Source organism: Mya arenaria, chromosome 17 (genome assembly GCF_026914265.1).
Source record: "Mya arenaria isolate MELC-2E11 chromosome 17, ASM2691426v1".
Lineage (NCBI taxonomy): Eukaryota > Metazoa > Mollusca > Bivalvia > Myida > Myidae > Mya > Mya arenaria.
In genome coordinates, this window is record NC_069138.1 from 16,293,989 (window position 1) to 16,314,604 (window position 20,616).

The window sequence follows — 20,616 nt, forward strand, 5'->3', positions numbered from 1 at the left end:
GAGTGAGTTGGTAAACTCCCCATACTTGTTGCTGTACAATGAGTGAGTTGGTAAACTCCCCATACTTGTTGCTGTTCATTGAGTGAGAACTTTGGTAAACTCCCCATACATGTTGCTGTTCAGTGAGTGAATTGGTAAACTCCCAATACTTGTTAATGTTTATTGAGTGAACTGCTAAACACCCAATGCATGTTGCTGTTCAGTGAGTGAGTAGGTAAAACCCAAACTAAAAATGCAAATTACTAACTGCATGAGAATAATCTTTAACATCCTAAATGATGTTGGTACAACAGTTATCAGTTTTGTCCTGTCCCAAGATCAATTTGTATATATATACAATGCAAATAAAATAAATATGTCTTTGTGAAGTATTTCATAAATGTCAATACCGGTTAAAACCACTTATTTATTATGATAAAAACTGTAACTCACCGTCTTGTATTCCACTTTCTTTGGCATTTTCCCCATAATTGAAGTCATAAAATTTCACAACAATTAACAACTTAATCTCGATCAACACCCAAACAACTTCACACAAAATCTTAATCCTTTTGGTTCATTTCTGATAATTTTTAGTCTTATTTTTAAATTCAAAACACAGCAATTTACACAGAAAAGGTATATATATATATATATTAACACACAAATAGAATATTCATAAATATCAATTATGATCCCAATATATCCAATAAGTAATATTAATATGTAACTAGTCAACATACACACACATTTTCCTCATATTATTGAAGTGTATTGCCTAACTCCATCACAATCTGCTCAGGCAAATACACAAATAATCCATCAATATTTTTGACAACTATTGACAAGTCTGACCCTGTAAAACTCACAAATGGCCAAGAACATCAAACCCATTAACACCCATTCACAACAAGGGTGACCTATCTATCTCATCATTATTTATTTCCCAGAATTTATCATCCACTTATTTCATGATGATAAAACAGAGTTGGTCACTTCAGTAACAATCTAATTTTCTGCTGCTTCTATATGAAGCTGATATCCACCAATGATTTTCATTCCTCTCCCTGAAATCTAGCTATTTTTTCCAATTTTACATCATTTAGTTCCTCAAGTTACCTAGAAAATAAAGTCTTAGATTAAACCAAGATATAATGACTAGAAATGTCCAAGGTACATGCTAGAGAATGACTTAGTGTCTGATGAAATAGTTCTCAACAATACTGATAAACTGCTTCCATGATGGAATACTGCAGTATTGATACTGGATCATAGCTTATAGATCATTTCTTGTGGATGTGGATCTATAATGTGGTTCCGTAATATTCTCTTCAAGTCTAAAACAGATTATACATGTACATCCAGAAACAGAACATGATTTTATTCCAGATGAAGCAATTATATAACATAATTATGGTGTAAAACAAAAATAATTTTCATATAATAAAAACAGGCTGACCTTTTATCTGGCAAAATATGGTTCCATATTCATATAATTGCAGACAAACAAAATACTTTTAAAGTTTTGTGCCACTAAGATTTTTTTTTAGAAAGAATGATAAACAGAAAATGAGAGGGGTGGGGTCATGTTTTTGACCTTTGAAGCAATGCTCTCATGTTGTAGGATTCCTAGTTAGAGAAAAATAATTATCCTTCCAATTTTCTTTTAATGTTTTATGCTAGAACAATCAGTATTCATGCAATTAGCAGTCATACATATCATTAATTTGAAAGTACTCTTTAGGAAATGTTATGAATTTTTTTTTAAGACATTTATTATACTGTTACAGATTTGACAAGAACATCAAATGTTTTGTTTCAATTTTCTAGTTGATAGAAATTATATGAAGGCAAGTTTACACTTGTTTTCAATTAGAATCCCAATTAAAATAGTCAAACCCAGAGGTACATTCTGTCAAATCTGAGCACTTCAATTGATAAATAGCAGGACCTGCATGGTGTTCCACATTATTAACTATCATTTGTTGAAGATCTACAATAAATCATATAAAAAATCAGCATTAGAAATATCCTTACAAACTGATATAAAAATATGGTTTTGTATATATACCATACCATTTTACTTGCTAACCATTTAACGTAATGTACCTTAAAGTCCCTATTTGGACATCCACAAGACTACGACCCTCCCATACATCAGTAATGAATGTAGAGTAACAGAATCAGAATGGAGTCATACTAATAGTGTATACCGTATATCACAATACATGTATATACTGTTTGATACTGGAATTTGAACTATCACTTACATAAAACCATTCTTCCTTCGCTAATGGTGATTTTTTTCGTCTTAGCTACATCATAAGAAAAACAGACCGAAATGGATGTTCAATATTAAAAATAACAATTTAATTGTTATCAATAATGAACAATTAAACTTCTATAACAAAAAACCTGTATAAAATAACCCAAATAAAATGCATCATACGACTGTCATGTGTTAAATACATCACAACAGAAACCAGAGAGCCAACGGTAGGAGTTTTATCAGATGAAAAAAGGGGTATAACTCCACAGTAACTTAAAAGCAGAGTTATGGGCCATGCTGTAAATGTTGGTGCTGTCTCTGGTAACAGGTGTACCAAGTTTCATTTCAATTATATTTGGAACACTTCTTGAGTTATGGCCAAAGTAAAAAAATGCATGCTACAGACACAATGACACCCACAGGCTATGAAAATACCTCAACTTATTTCTGTTGAGAAACAGACAATCTTAATGAATGAATGAACGGATAACTGGACTGTTGTATTTGGAAACGAAAATAGATCTCTCCTCCCATGCCTGTCTCATTCTGTTCCATGTGATTTGACATTGGGAAACATGGAGAAGATTGTTGGTGTTTGGTAGTGTCAATGAGACGAACAATGGACACAAGTGTTAAAGCTTGGTACAAAAACACAGGGGAACTGACATTGTATCAGGCAATCTATTTCACAGTATTTGATTTCATGGTGTTCTTTCAAACATGTTTATGTTGTCATATTCTCAAGGTAGTCAGCAAAGTCTGACTTGGAATAGAAACCCAATAAATGGGACATTTTTGTAAATCATGCGTTTTGAATCATGTTTTACGATGTTACGATTTTTTGTTATGGTTCACAGCGTACACAAAATCTATGGCCCAAGTTTCATGAAAATCTTTGAAACAAAGTCTAAGGCTTTTACCTTGAACTGTAAATTTTATTATAACCATGAGCTTGTTGTGTCTGTTGGCCTTAAGAACACACATCGTCTCAATGTAGAGAACATTTGACCTGAGTTCCATGAAAATCAGGACGTGTGACGTACATATTGTCGGCAGAGAACAGACAATTAGACATCCAAACTAAAAACAATATGTCTCCCCCTGCTCAGTATGGAGAGGGACATAAATATCAATAAATCTATCAATAAAATCTTACTTTATCAGATTTATCACTGCGTCCCCCATTGATCTGTATCTTGGGTTTTCCCGGGGTACCACCATGTTGACTGGAATTGGACGGGCGACGCCGGATAAGGCCTTTCACATCCTCCTTAAACGAGTGCACTTTCTTCAACATTCGAGAACCAGACCGCTCTGAAAGAAAAATGTCATGATAACAGTGATCCAAATTAGGATTTCTTCATTTTTGAACATGCCCGAATAGAAGTGAAATCAAACAGAAAACCTTGAGTACCAAAACCTACTAGATATATTGAGAAGGACAACAATTCAGGGTTATTTCCAGCTACTTTTGGGAAGAGGACTGTACTGAAAGTTGGGGGGAATTACCAAATCTTATGTCAAGTACTTTTATATAAAAACACGTACCAATTTGTTAAATTTCAGAAGATAACAATTGATTGCTGTTAGTTTTGTTAAAATACCAGGCCACATTTAGATTCTTTTTTCCAGGATGGTTTAATAATATATTAAATTAAAACTATTTGCTGCCTTTTCAATAAGATTGTTTGCTTGTCATTTTAACTAAATGCCTGTTAGCTGGTACTTGGGTGGTGGCGGGATACATGTTCTATTTGATCTTTAACATGTTCACAGAGTCTAAAAAGTTGTCACCACTTTTTCGTGGGGGGTTAAGGGGGCCGTGAAAGCAAATCTATTTTTAGCGCGTAAACGTCATTACGAAATTTGCATATCACGTGTCTTTCCGAAAACCTAAAATTCTATGATTTGCATTTTTAAAACTAACACGTTAATTATGCAACATTACTGCACAAAGCTGTTGAGCTAAGTTTTAGTATTGTTTGTTAATAAGAGACATCAAAGTTAAAGGATGTCATTGGTAATCCGTGAAAGCAATAAAATTCCGCAATAATTAGCGAGGTGTTGACTGAGCCGTGACTGCTTGCCCTAATTATCGGATTTGTTGTCCCTCCAGCAGATGCGCTTGATTTATGACAGTGACAGAATTAATTATTATGCAGGCTGCATGGGCACTGCTTACGTCATTTTAAGAAAATATATTTTTTATTAATTGTTGTTTCCATAAATTCGCCAAATTTGAAAAGTTGTCGCCACTTTTGCGATTTTGTCGCAACTGGCGACAATGGCGATTGCCAGCTGGAACCCTGGTTCAGTCTGACAACATGGCACCCTCTATAATAGGCTTTACTGGGTAATATAAATTCATGTCGTCCCTGCTTATTTTCATCATTTATATGAACATAAAAACTTATGTTCTATAATTGTGATAAAATAAGTATTTACACTTAAAAACTATTCAGCTGCGTCTTTGAAGTATTGCATCAAAATTCGTCTTGTTCTTACATGAATACTACATCAAGCATGTTTAAAGGACAACATAACGGGAGTTTAAATCTATCTATCAGTTGCTGCTTTATAAAGCAATTTATTGCGTGATCGAGAACCAATCCAAAAGAGTGGCTGAATTACAAATGCCTTCCACCATTTTAGTTCGCAACCTAAGTTGATGGCCAAGGCGGTTCAAAATATAGTTTCACTCAAAATGCAATTGTAACCGTTATAGGCCTTTGCAATCAAATTTTAAAAATAGCAGATCGGTAACCCAAGATTGCCGACTGAATCATGGAAATTACTAAGAAGAATAATGACTTAGTATTACAGTCATGCACAGGGAAACCTTTGAGATGATCCAAATACTAAGAAAGCCTTGTTTTGGTCAATTTAATAATTGTAAAATGGTGACTGACATAAACATATTTGAAATGAATACAATCAGAATGTTCCTCTCAGTGGAGTCCACAAGCCCATGGGGTTGTGTTATTGGATAATGAACAAACCCAACAGGCATTTGTCAAGTCTCGCGCTTGGGGGCTTGTGCTTATTTCGACCAATCTTATAATAAGAATACTATCATTTTAGTGAAACTTACTACAATTATGTTGACATTTTCCAATTTAAGCTTAGATACAATTGTATTGCTAAAGACACTTAAAAAAAACTGCAAAGCTCAAAACTGTTTATTTTCTGGATGCAAAATATTATTTTCAGTCTTTGTCACGCAAGGTGATTGAGACTTTTGCAAACTCAAGCTAGATAACATGCGTTGTTTATGTCCAAAGCTAAGCATTTCAACTCCTTCACCTCGAACTCCCCCTTAGCCCCATACACTTGTAGTGTGTTCAGTACAAGTACATGATGGTACACACACTTATGAAATACGGAAACCATGAATAGCCAAATACTTTCAAGGGAGGAAACTACTGTCAGTTCAACAACATAAAATACGAAGACTTACAGATTTATCTCCCTTGACAACAGTAACTACTCTAGAAAACCACAATAAAACCAGATGTTCCGTACAGATGGCGAAGATAGCTAATATATGCAAGAAATGCATTCATGTCTGTATTGAATATGAAAACATATTACACAACATTGCTACAAAAATCCTCTCATCACCTCACTCATTTAAACAATTCTGCAACAGCTGCTCAGCATTTAAACCTCCAAGGAAGTTTTCACAATACCAAGGACAAGAAACAAAGATTTCATGATTGCCATTTTTTGCTGATACAAAATGTGCCGGAAAGAATACAGGGGGAAGTTAGAATCACTTAGGTATATTTCCCCATACTTAAACTTCACAGCCTTTTTTAAATTATATATCTTAATCTTAAAATATAAACAACTTTTGTTTCAACATAGTGCAATCCGGTTTCCGCATCATGATTTTGATATTCTTTTCTAAAATATGGCATGTTTATGATGCAATTAGAATATTTACACTGTGAAACTCATGGTACTAACAACCACATAAATTAAGGCACAACTCATGGTCCTAGGCTACCACATAAATTGAGGCACAACTCATGGTCCTAGGCTACCACATAAATTGAGGCACAACTCATGGTCCTAGGCTACCACATAAATTGAGGCACAACTCATGGTCCTAGGCTACCACATAAATTGAGGCACAACTCATGGTCCTAGGCTACCACATAAATTGAGGCACAACTTATGGTCCTAAAAAAAACAAAAAACAAAATAATAAAAATAAAACGTATATTACTATAGACTACCACATAAATTGAAGCACAACTAATGGTCCTAGAGTAAAACATTGATAAGGGGGTAACTTATGGTCCTAGAGTAAAACATGGATAAGGGGAAAACTTATGGTCCTAGAGTAAAACATTGATAAGGGGGGAACTTATGGTCCTAGAGTAAAACATTGATAAGGGGGAACTTGTGGTCCTAGAGTAAAACATTGATAAGGGGGAACTTGTGGTCCTAGAGTAAAACATTGATAAGGGGGGAACTTAAGGTCCTAGAGTAAAAGATTGATAAGGGGGAACTTAAGGTCCTAGAGTAAAACATTGATATGGGGGGAACCTATGGTCCTAGAGTAAAACATTGATAAGGGGGGAACTTATGGTCCTAGAGTAATACACTGATAAGGGGGAACTTAAGGTCATAGAGTAAAACATTGATAAGGGGGAACTTAAGGTCCTAGAGTAAAACACTGATAAGGGGGAACTTAAGGTCCTAGAGTTTAAACATTGATAAGGGGGGAACTTATGGTCCTAGAGTAAAACACTGATAATGGGGAACTTATAGTCCTAGAGTTTACAATGATAAAGGGGGAACTTAAAGTCCTAGAGTTTACAATGATAAGGGGGGAACTTAAAGTCCTAGAGTTTACAATGATAAGGGGGAACTTAAAGTCCTAGAGTTTACAATGATAAGGGGGGAACTTAAAGTCCTAGAGTTTACAATGATAATGGGGGAACTTAAAGTCCTAGAGTTTACAATGATAAGGGGGGAACTTAAAGTCCTAGAGTTTACAATGATAAGGGGGGAACTTAAAGTCCTAGAGTTTACAATGATAATGGGGGAACTTAAAGTCCTAGAGTTTACAATGATAAGGGGGGAACTTATGGTCCTAACCTGCTCTACTTATATTACCCATTTTAAAAATATTCAATTAATGTATTATTAGCAGTCAGAGCCCTGTACTCACTACTGGTAACATGCTTTTTGTATCTACTCAAATTGATTTTAGTCAACTTTGTGTCAGAATCTGAGGTAGATTAATCAGTTTTGATTATACATGTATTTCTTTCTTTTTTTCAAAAATATTTTGTTTCCTTCTGAAACACATGGAAAAAGTACAGAGCTGAATATTTCAGTCTAAGAATAAGCTGAAACTGACAAAAAGAACCACAAAGTGATATTGATTACAAGGTAGCCTTTTCTCCGCTGAACAAATAAAGGCAAAACGGGATCTAAATATGTAAATGTCTGCACTTTCCATTCTCAGACAATTAGCCAAACAGTTTTGCTCTTTGAAATTATAGTTACTGACTTATAACATTCTGAATCTATACCAGATATAGTTGTAACAAATCAATCAATAAGTTCTGTAATAAAGACAGTCAAGCATTTAAATCATGATACCATCCAAGATGATATGTACACTCATCCTCTATTGTACAAATATACATCTAATTGCCTGAGATACCAATATACATCAGATTAGTATATCAGGAAATTAAAATCAAAGTGTTACATGCCGGTTTAACCTATTTCAGTATTACATTTATGCAACTGATGGGAATCTCCTAACTAAACTAATTTCTTTCATAATAAAACAATAGAATAAACTTGTATTATACAAGCATCTATAAATAACAAAACTGAGAAAGATTTTGCCATTATGCAACGATTTCAGTGAGGAAACCAGACATGCAGATATTTTAAGATTGAAGATAAGACATATTATGGTTGGCTGCAACCCTCAGGAGAAACCTCTTTTAAGTTCAGAATAGAATTGTTCTAGTAGCTGGCATGAATTAAACCATGATGAACCTTGAAGTTGCACAATCATGCCGACCACAATTAGAGTTTGGGCTTTGCAGTTACCAATATGTCTTCTGCTTGTAAACAACATTTATACATTGAATATTTAAAGGAGAGAAAAGCCTGATCAAACTTAATAATCATTGAATAAATACATGTGCATCATAAACATAAATCTCCTCCTCAGTATAGCAGTTGGCTGCTTATTGGCATCCCCCTCTAGAATTTCTTTGTGCAAAATGTAACAAAAGAGGCTCTAAATTGCCCTTCTTACCAGATGTTGCTTTGCTTAGACCCTATATTGCACTTTTAACCACAAATGCTTTGATTAGGCCCTTTATTGCCCTTCTAACCACCATGTGCGTTGCTTAGGTCATAAATCACCCTTCTAACAACATTTGCATTGGACCTCAATCTCCCTTCTAACCACAATGTGCCTTGCTAAAGTTCTAAATCACCCTCCTAACCATATGTGCATTGCTTAGGCCCTTAATCGCCCTTCTAACCACAATGTGTATTGCTTTAAGGCCCTTAATCACACTTCTCACCACAATGTGTATTGCTTAGTTCCTAAATTGCCCTTTTAACCACAATGTGCCTTGCTTAGGTCCTAAATCACTCTTCTAACAACATATGCATTGCTAAAGGCCCTTAATCTCCCTTCTAACCACAATGTGCCTTGCTAAGGTCCTAAATCACCCTCCTAACCATATGTGCATTGCTTATGCTCTTAACCACACTTCTCACAACAATGTGCATTGCTTATAGGTCTTAAATCGCCCTTCTAGTTGCTCAGGCCCTCAATCTCCCTTCTTACTATAATGTGCCTTGCTTAGGTCCTAAATCACCCTTCTTACCACATTTGCATTGCTTAGGTCCTATATTGCCCTTCTAACCACATGTAATTGCTTAGGTCCTAAATTGCCGCTCTTACCACATTTGTATTACTTAATCCCTAAATCGCCCTTCTCACCACAATGTGCATTGCTTCTGCCCTAAATCTCTCTTCCAACCACAATGTGCCATGCTATGGTCCTAAATTGCCCTTCTAACCACATGTGCTAAAAAATGCTTAGACCCTTAATTGCACTTCTCACCACAATGCGTTGCTTAGGTTCTTATTCGCCCTAATCTAAGCACATGTGTGTTTCTCAGGCCCTTAATGGCAGTTCTAACCACAATGTGCCTTACTTAGGCCCTTCATCTCCGTTCTAACCACAATGTGCTTTGTTTATGCCCTTAATAATATTGTTCTTCTAGCCTACATATGTTGCTTAGGCACTAAATCAACTTTCTAACCACATGCACATTGCTTAGCCCCTGAATTTCCATTCTATCCTTAGAACTTTGCATTGCTTAGGCTCGAAATATCTCACCAGAGAACTTCGCACTGCTAAGGGCCTAAATTACCATTATAACTACGGAAAATAGCATTACTGATAGGCTCTAAATAACCATTCTTAGCACAGAACTTTGCATTGCTTAGTCTCTAAATAACCAATAAACCAGAGAACTTAGCATTAATTAGCCTCTAAATAACCATTCTCACCAGAGAACTTTGCATTGCTAAGGCCCTAAATAACCATTCTAACCAGAAAACCTTGCATTGCTTAGGCTCTAAATAACAACTCTAACCAGAAAACCTTGCATTGCTTAGGCTCTAAATAACAACTCTAACCAGAAAACCTTGCATTGCTGAGGCTCTAAATAACAACTCTAACCAGAAAACCTTGCATTGCTTAGGCTCTAAATAACCACTCTAACCAGAAAACCTTGCATTGCTTAGGCTCTAAATAACCACTCTAACCAGAAAACCTTGCATTGCTTAGGCTCTAAATAACCACTCTAACCAGAAAACCTTGCATTGCTTAGGCTCTAAATAACCACTCTAACCAGAAAACCTTGCATTGCTGAGGCTCTAAATAACCACTCTAACCAGAAAACCTTGCATTGCTTAGGCCCTATATAACCACTCTAACCAGAAAACCTTGCATTGCTGAGGCCCTAAATAACCACTCTAACCAGAAAACCTTGCATTGCTTAGGCCCTATATAACCACTCTAACCAGAAAACCTTGCATTGCTGAGGCTCTAAATAACCTCTCTAACCAGAAAACCTTGCATTGCCGAGGCCCTAAATAACCTCTCTAACCAGAAAACCTTGCATTGCTTAGGCTCTAAATAACAACTCTAACCAGAAAACCTTGCATTGCTTAGGCTCTAAATAACAACTCTAACCAGAAAACCTTGCATTGCTTAGGCTCTAAATAACCTCTCTAACCAGAAAACCTTGCATTGCTTAGGCTCTAAATAACCACTCTAACCAGAAAACATTGCATTGCTGAGGCTCTAAATAACCACTCTAACCAGAAAACCTTGCATTGCTGAGGCCCTAAATAACCACTCTAACCAGAAAACATTGCATTGCTGAGGCCCTAAATAACCACTCTAACCAGAAAACCTTGCATTGCTGAGGCCCTAAATAACCACTCTAACCAGAAAACCTTGCATTGCTGAGGCGCTAAATAACCATTCTCAGTAGAAAATCTTGCATCGCTAAGGCTCCAAATAACCAGTCTGATCAGAAAACCTTGCATTGCTTAGGCTCTAATATCTAGAGATATCTAATGGATATCTAGATACTGTACAAGTTTCATCGAGATACAATCAAAACTGAAGACTGTATCGTGTTCACAACCAATTGTTTACAGACGCACGACCGCACGGACGCACGGATGCACATACTACGTACACATTACCATCGCATAAGCTCTTCTGGCCTTTGGCCAGTAGAGCTAAAAATTCTAAGAAAAACAAGAGTAGAAATCTTATCATTTTAACCTTTTAAAGCCGTTTATTAAATTTATGTGTTATAGTTGTGACTGGAGTTTGAGCTTGATTATAAAAGACTTACTGTTCAATTTTTGTTTAACGCAACCCAGCTATGTCATAATGAAATGTAGTGTAGAGTAAAACTGTTATAGCTGCTGCCAGATATGGAACATATACATGTAATGCTGTATTACTAACAATTGTTACTTGTTTATAAATAAACAAAGTAAATGTATGCATTGTCATAATCCCTATTATTACTATTTTAATTATGGTAGGTATATTAAAAAGACAATGATTTTTTCCAGGCCAACCATTTCTGAAAATGGCCCCTAGTTTTAAAGCCTGATTATGGCCATCTGTTTACAAATCCTTGACAAAACACTGATGTTAGGGAATAATGTCATAACACAAAGTATGATTGTGAAATTGTGATTTTCAAAAGAAACGATAGAATGTTATATAATTTTTACTAACACTATTTATTTTCAGATGATGATTGATCTTATATTGTTCCAACTGCTACATGGTATATATTTAAGGCAAATTCGGAAAAGGATATAAGTATTGTAAAGTAATAACATAAATGCAGATTTATTGGGTGTGTTATGGCAAACGCTATATCAATAATATCTGTCATGTGTTCCCGTTCCAGATAGAAAAATCCGACCCGAGGGCACCTGCGTTGCCAGGTAACGAGGCTTGTCGAGCTACCGGCTACGCAGCGTGCCCGAGGGTCGGATTTTTCTATCCGGAACAGACACACATGATAGATATTTTTTCTAGCATACCTTAAATTACATTTTTTGTGAAGAAAACACATAAGAAAGCGCGTTTTAGTACATTTCACCAAAAAGCGCCTGCGATGATATTTACTGATGTCATGACGCGCAGTAATTTGTATTCACTGCATACTTCAATAAGTTCCTTCGCTATCACGTCTTTTAAGGGCTATTTTGTTTTGTTTTTAAGGAACATTTTTGTAAAGTTAATGTTAATGGAACTCATCTATTGAAATCTCATAACTATGGTTACATTAAGTGTTTAATAAAAGAAATTGAAAGTATTACGTCACAGCGCGTGACTCATCTGGCGTGGGAGGATGCCAGATGGAGTTTTTTTTAGCACGGCTGAATTTACCGGAAATGCCAATCCGGTGTGCTTGAAATATATATATATACAAATAATACACTTAAGTCTTTGAATGTTTTTTGGGGGAATGTTTCCTCATGGCGTATCTATCATGAGTGTGCATATTTTAACTCACATAAAAAGGGTAATAATCCAAATATTGCCTGATTATGGGCAAGCTTATCCAGCCTTTTGATGTTATTGTTAGAAAAGTTAGTTTCTCTTAATAAGCCTGTGCCAAAAACAATGTCTGGTCAAAAATGCCCAGTACCAGAAAGGCCCACTAGGAAAAAAACACATATTTATTGTATTGGAGTTGGTTTGACTTTGATAGGATTAGCCGTATATGTCTTAAATGACCCTTATCGGACAGTTACATGAACAGGGAACTACAGACATCCGAATATCTAGCGAAGATGGGAGATGTTTATCATATTCAGTGGTGAATGTGTTTTGATCTATTGTTATTGTTTTATATCATTCACATAAAATGTACACTGATCCTACATGTGAGCATCAGGCTGTGCCAGAGAGGTAGATTTGTTTCTCCAGAGAGATAGATTTGTTTCTCCAGAGAGGTAGATTTAGGCCCAGAGATGTAGATTTGTTTTGATTTGTTTCTCTAGAGGTAGATTTGTTTCTCCAGAGAGATAGATTTGTTTCTCCAGAGAGGTAGATTTGGGCCCAGAGATGTAGATTTGTTTTGATTTGTTTCTCTAGAGGTAGATTTGTTTCTCCTGAGAGAGGTAGTTTTGGGCCCAGAGAGGTACGTAGATTTGTTTTGATTTGTTACTCTAGAGAGGTAGATTTGTTTCTCCAGATAGGTAGTTTGGGGCCCAGAGAGGTAGATTTTACCATATGTGTGTATTCTGGGAGTTCTTTAGTTTTTGTGTTTTTTTGGTACATTTAATTTGAAATTTTGTCATGTACTATCTCATTGCTTTACCTTTTATGTATTTTCTGATGGAAAACGGTCAAAACCACCAACTCTTATCTCGTTTTTGTTTTAATTTTCCATTAAATATCATATACCAAAAAAAAGATCAAAAAAGTAAATATTCATTATCAAAAAGTTAGCCTCAATTAATATTCACCATCACTTTGATTGCATTTATTAGATAGAGTATTGTTAAACAAAAATAAAAGGAATTTTCATAAAAGAAAATAATTTTTATGTGTACTTTTTCTATTGTCACACTCTATTTACTTTTAAAAAACATTTAAAACAAAGAATTAGAAAGAAAGTTGGCTAAGCATTTGAAATAATTAGAATGGCCTAAATACATGTACTGTTAAAAAATCATTGCAAATCTAATATTTTGGTACGATCGGGACAGAGTACGAATGTCACATTTTAGCTTTGTTAAAATTTACTTGTCTTAGGTTAAATAATTTTTAATATGCTAACAGTTAGGAACAAAATGTCATTTTTCCTTGAAGAAATTTCATTAATTCAAAATAGGATGTTGGAAGAAAACTCTGAAAATCGTTTCTGACAAACCAGCACTCACTCGCCAATTATTTTCTGACTTCGAAGATATAAGAAAAATAGTAAACCTTACATACAGTATACCGTAAATGACTGGTTATGAGACAGACTTTTTTCCCTCAGATTTTGGTGTTAAAAAATGCCTGCGTCTTACAAATAGTAACAAGCTTTTGACATTTTTCTGAGGTCGATTTCAGGCCGAAATTGGCTATTCAGAGAAATTAGCTAAAAAACTTCATCGAACACGTTATAAATTACCTTTAGGGACGTGCTAATGTGTAGTAAACATAAAAAATATCTACATTAAAGTTATGGAAGCTCCAGAGAAATTAATGGTGAAAAAAATGGTTTGTTTACATTATGTAGAAAGGAATATCACTTAGTGAGCGTCATCTCGATAGAGTTTATACGGGTTAAAAGATTTGGATACGTGTATCGTATAACGTTTACAGGGATTTCAATAAGCTGACGTAGACGTATTATACGTTCGGACAATCGCCAAAAACGTCCCAGAATTTGACCCCGGGCGATTTGAAAATTCCTTTTAATAGCCTTGTGCGCCTCTTTTAATGAGACCAGACGTTTTTCACCATTGACTGCTTAAAATATGCTGAACTGCCCTTTCATCTTCCCATATGCCTTGTACGTGTCATAATTTATGACAGCTTATTGTGTGTAATTAGCAGACGACCTGTGTATTCTTAAACGGCCATCTTCTAATCCAATAATTAGGAAGAGCCAATTAGTGAAACATCGCCAGGAGGCGGAGCTATTGAATGTCAGCCAATCAGAATATATATTGAGAACTCGTTCATTCAAAGATGAAAGTTCGTAAAATGCTATAGAAAATGCGAAGGGATGTTGAAAAATGTTGCCAAACACTATTAAACCTTGTAAAATAATTGATAATTGTATTGTACAGGCGAGACTCGCTATTTTGTTGACTTGATGCAGACAGTCACTGCCGATTTGTAGACATAGGAAAGCTGGCGCTAACACAATCAAATACATCAATTTATCACTAAATGTTTTGAAAGTGTATTTGTAAAATATTCATGATGAACATTTCTTTTGGTGAGTAGTATAGCCCACCTTTTCTTCGAATAGTCGAGCTAAAAATAAACATTTTGAGTTGTGCATCAAACGCTTTACTTTACCTACAAATTCTATGAAAAATCCTAAAAAATCCTGAAAATCAGACATGGAATTTTAAAAAATTCCTGATTTTGGGTCTTATTACCGTATTATATCATGTATAGGACGCTAGCATAGATAGGACGCAGGCAAAAAAATTGTTGAGAAAACGGGTAAAACCCCTTAATATATAAGATAGGACGCAGCGGAAAAATGTCAAAATCGGACCCGAAAAATTGAGGTTGGTAAAGTATTTATAACATATATTGAAGTAAAAAAACAAACAAAAATTGTATAAAAGGCATATTTCGATAAGTGTCTTGTGTATTTCGATAAGTGTCTTGTGTATTTCGATAATTTAACGTACACAAGAATGATATATGTCTTGACATTTTGAGAACATTCACGCATAATATAAGACTTATACAAATGCTGTAATAGACTAGTTCTGACTGACAGTCAACCGTTGCAACCGTTGCATCTCCCGACATGCCTTCTGAATGACAGTCAACCGTTGCAAAACTGTGTATTGTCAAAACTGATGATTGTTTTGATAAGGCTTGTCGCTGTGCAGATTAAAGCATGTCAGCAAAATTATTACTTGTCAGTAATTAGCCTTGCCAGCAGAAGGCACCTCTGGTAAAGTGCGAACAAACAACAATACGGTATTACCATCGCAATAGTTTGTTCTATTGATGTTTTTCTAATGACAGACAGCGGGTGTTTTTCACACCTTCGCACATTTGAAAAGATTTGATAGTGACAATAATGCTACTTTGCGTTATGCACATTCCTTTATTATTTTTTTAAAACAGTAACATACAACAAAATGTTTTGTAAAATATCGAAACATTAATATCGTGAACAACGATTAATTGATAAATACCTCCTTTCCCGATTTTCCGTTGCCGTTATAACTCAATCCAGTTAAAGTGCTGACTCACATCAAGTTTTTGTGAGTAGCGTCCCTTTTGTAAAAAAGTAAACACTCGTGTTTGTTTTCAATTTATTTCTCAATAAATCATTTTAAAGTAAACATTCAATATATTTCTGCGTGTGTTAACTTGCATGATTTTACCTATGTCAGTAGTTCACTTCGGTGACGCAGTACAGATACTTACTATTACCGCGTTCTTCCCCGGTCCGATATTTTCGACCTGAAATGGACTTGGAAAAAAACAGATGAAATTCTAATAGCATAGAAAGGACGCAGGCAATTTTTAGGACGATAATTGGGGGTAAAAAAGTGCGTCCTATGCATGATATAATACGGTAAAACCCCTGCGTTTATTTTAAATTTTCATTATGGTACAAATAAAATTATTCAATATTTTTTTTATGAAACAATAATTAATCATGCATAAAAAGAAGCATAGCTGTGCACTGTCAAAATATTTTTTGTCATTGGTATGATAAGGTGCGAAAAATTGCACTGCCTTTAAGCATTTTAACATACCAATAGTACAATTTGTTGCGATAAAAGTCTTGATTTTTTGCACTTTGCCACATTCTTTAAACTTTCCTGTCAACAAACATGGTGGCCGAAATTGGCCGACGATTTAACATTTTTTCTAGTGTTGTGCCGATGATCGATTATAATCGACAATTGATCGGAAAGGCCTACGTCGGCGACAATCGATAGTGAAATTTGAACAATCGATTATAGAAGCAAGGGACGTAACCGCTACCGACTATTTTTTTTTCTAGTTAATGCTAGTTCATGTTGAAATATTAAGGTGTTACTATGTTAAGTTATTTAGTCATATTCTTATCAAGTCAGTATGTCACTACAGTACTTTATTACATATTTTCTTTGTAATTTAACTGCTAAAAGATTGGTTCTCAACGTCTCATGTTTGTAATTTAAAAGTGATTTTTAAAACATGTTCCTGTTTACTTCTTACCATGTAAGAATTTGGTTTTCTCAGTTTTCTGAAAGGATATGTTCTTGAAAATATATAGAATGATCAACTGCTTGTTGTAATTGTTACTGACTGATTATTAAAAACAAATTGATATCTTTCTTTGATATTATTTTACACAAAAATTAGAGCCTGTGGTCTCATGTTCTGTAATAGTAACTTGTAAACACTAAAGGACAGTTGCGTTCTGAATAAAAAATGTAATTCATACAAAGAAATGTACAAACATATTGTAAGGGAACATTGGTGCTTTAAACTGTTGCATGTACTGTATCTGCATGCCTTAAATAACCAAAGAAAATTAAATAATAATTAAATTGATTAATAATAGATCATTGATCGGTTTCATAAATTGATTATCGATAGTAATTTTTCTGTCCGATTCCCAAGACTAATTTTTTCTATGCATCCTAAAACCCAAAATTTAAATTAAAAGTTTTTTCTCGATTTTTTTCACGGATTTTTTTGCCTGCTCTTATAACCCCTATCGTCTTATAACCAGTCATTTACAGTAGCAAATGATTTCTTTCAGTCACAAACCATTTTTTTGTCATGTAAATTTCACAAATAATCAAAATTTCTCAAATCATCAACCATTTGTCATTTGAAAATATGTGATGTATTCGTTCACTGTGCTATCACAGCCATCAAATTGGGCAAGGATCACGAGGTGTGAACTTTTGTTTTATTGATCTAGGCCTTTGAACTCACTGCAGTACTTCAAGTTAACACTGTATACACACTAACTTTAATTTTCTATTCCATTGATTGTCTTATCTTTTATGGATGCTATGAAAACAATGATCCAATAATCGCAGATTGTGCTAAATGGTAGGATCATGACAGGCACCGCCATAATGATGGTGGTAATGTCAGCCTTCCAGCACTGTGTGCTCAGCCAACTGCAGTTACAGTATGTTGGGGAAGAAAACGGTTTGGTAAGGATTACCTCCTTTAGAATTAATTAATCTTCTGTAAAAGCATTAAAAAATATAAACTACATATACAGTATATTAAAACACACAAACGAATAAACTTTTTTTTTTCCAAGTAACTATAAGTAGGATCGGCGCTTATTTCGTAGGTAGGATCGTGTAACCCGAACCAAATGTTGTTTTTTTTTTGGGGGGGGGGGGCCTTATGACAAATATATGTCCTTACTGGATGTAAAATGCAAATTTTAGGCATTTTTTATTATTTTTTGTTCGAAATAGGTAGATTTAAACATTAGCAGTAGACTTTGTCCGGACAGCGATAGGGTGGTAGAAGGGTCTAAACAGCTTATATTCTGTATCCAATATGATGCAAATTGCTAATTTCTGATTTAATTTTAATGATTACTTAACTCATTTATGTTAAAGAATATGATTAACGGTCAGTTTCTTTGGGTTTATGAAAACAGCATGTGTCAAATACAGTTATTAGAATGGGGCCTCTCTGGACCGGGCCTTTCTGATACCGGACCTTTTTGGAACTGGGCCTTTTAGACCTGCATTCCAAGAAACTATACGAGAAGTTGATATTGCTTGACTTAAAATATCAAATCAAAGCCTATCTGAAGGCTGCCTTGTTTGCATGAATGTAGGACGAAGTGAACCACTTCCTAAGTGAACCAGGACTAAGTGAACCACTTGGTGAGACGAAGTGAACCATCTATATGTTATATAGGGAATATTCTCTTAATGAAATATTATGTTTCAGAGTTTATTTTCCTGAGTATAAATGATTTAATAGATGATATGGATAAATTGTTAATCATATCAAAGTGTTTATTTATTAGAATTATGTATTTTGATATAACAATGTTTTGAAAAAAGGAAAAGAAAAATGAAAAACAAAATACCTTTTTATTTAATCCTTATAATGATTATATTATCAATACATCCTACTTTGTTGAATTTTATTCCATATATGTTCAAAAATTCTCTATGTTTGTTATTAACACCTCAGTCATGTACCAAAAACAAATAAGTGTGGGTGTTTCATGACATTTCGGCTGTATCCATCTGCATTTCGCTAGCATTTTAAAGATAATCTGAGCCTATGATATAATAATAACAAAATACTGAATTTTTAAACACCTTAGTAATAGCCAATAATGTTGAATGCATCAAGTAATAAATATCATAATGTTTATGCATCTCTTGTATTTATGTTACTATCATAAAGTAGCTACTATACTAATTGTCATGAAGCTTAAAAGTCAATTTCTAACAGCTAAATAAACATCTTTAACAGTGTAGCAAATGTGTGAAGTCTTGCATTCAAATGGCGATAATTACTAGTTATTATCACCTTTCAGGCAGTGTGCCATCACACAATAGCCACTATATAATACATATGTGGTTCACTTGGTCCTGAAATGGTACACTAAGGAACTGGTTCACTTGTGAAATGGTTCACTTCGTCCTGCACCCTGTTTGCATTATCAGATTACAATTATCGCAGGTGAGGTGAACCAATGGTTCACGAACTGGAATTTTCAGCTTATCTCCATAGATATATTGTGATCAGATTAAAGAAGAGTATAGAGAATTCAACATTTTCAAGGACTATGGTAATATATTCACGTCCTCGTTAAATGCAACTCCTTAATATATGAATTGGTGAGTCATCAATTCAATGCCAAAATTGTCAAGAACTGTCAAAAAATAGCATGAAACTCTACCTGCTTTTTCGCCCTTTCCCGACATTTTAGGTTTTTACAGCGGCGCTGTGAATGAGAAAACACATTTTTTTTATCAGAAGTTGGTTATTTTCTGTACAGAATGGCGTCACATAATAAGAAAGATACTTAGTTTAAAGTTTGATACAGATCTAACTCCATCTTCCGTATTTTGGTTTTTGTAGACTGGTTTTTTAGGTCTGGTTCCCAGCTTCATTGCTTTTATTTGAAAAAATGGTCACAGTCTATTCGAGTTTCGATATATTTTAAAAAATTAAATCTGTATGTTGTTGTATAATAACAGTTAATGCATGTTATAAAGTAGGTGATGGTAAGAAAATAAAATACGAATAAAATATGCGCATATATTTGGACTGGTTTAAAATATAAACAGACAAGTAAAGGAAAACTCCAAGCAACGGCTACTTCCCTTGCTTTTCTGTAGGCTCGTCAAGGGATATCAGTGTGTAGAAGATATATACACAAAAGAAACGTACTCAAAACAAAAAATCATGTGTAAACCACTTTACATTATTTCATTTGTTAGGAATTATAGCAAGTTTTACCTGGGACCAATAACATATCCTACTCCCAGGTTTTACCACTGACCTATAAACTTGGTTTATAACTAATTCAGGCTACATGATATGCAACAACATGACTAGAATATATATAAACGTTAAACACATATAAATTTATAGGCAATCGGTTACAGTAATCTTGGAGATTATGAAGATATCCTTACTGGTGTACGTTAAATTATAGTAACCATCTTTTCATATGTATACGTGTATAAAGCCACAGTTAAGCAGGGTCATCGTTATTGTATGCTGTTTACAAATTAGAGCACTATCACATGGCATCTACTATGCTATGGGATATAATACAACAACTGACTATACAATATGCAACTACAATATATATAGTTATATATAGCTTCAATCAAACAAACATCGTAATCATATACAAGAGCATGTCTGCATTTTAATCCCTGGCTACAAACAACTGTTAGTGCATTATCACTAGGCATCTTGTCTCGGTAGTGTATATTAAAATAACTTTTCATAACCCTAGTGGATTCCACTTGAGGTTCATTATTTATAACCTTAGAAGGTTCATTATTTATAACCTTAGAAGGTTCATTATTTATAACATTAGAAGGTTCATTATTTATA

At 34.5% G+C, this 20,616-nt stretch overlaps 1 protein-coding gene across 3 annotated transcripts in view; it reads right to left on the bottom strand.

Annotated features, from left to right (window-relative positions):
- LOC128223101 (rap guanine nucleotide exchange factor 1-like) overlaps positions 1-19,617 on the bottom strand; it is a 61,459-nt gene extending 41,842 nt beyond the window's left edge. For 2 of the 3 annotated variants that reach the window (XM_052932353.1, XM_052932352.1), the window contains exons 1-2: positions 19,445-19,617; positions 3,405-3,562 (exon numbers count right to left, since the gene is read on the bottom strand). In XM_052932353.1, the coding sequence (XP_052788313.1) occupies positions 3,405-3,562; positions 19,445-19,469 (183 nt within the window). In that variant the 5' untranslated portion in view covers positions 19,470-19,617. Of the gene's footprint in view, positions 1-432; positions 1,129-3,404; positions 3,563-19,444 lie in introns of those variants that run through there. The other variant, XM_052932354.1, reaches the window with a different exon arrangement.
- Positions 19,618-20,616: the final 999 nt, after the last annotated feature.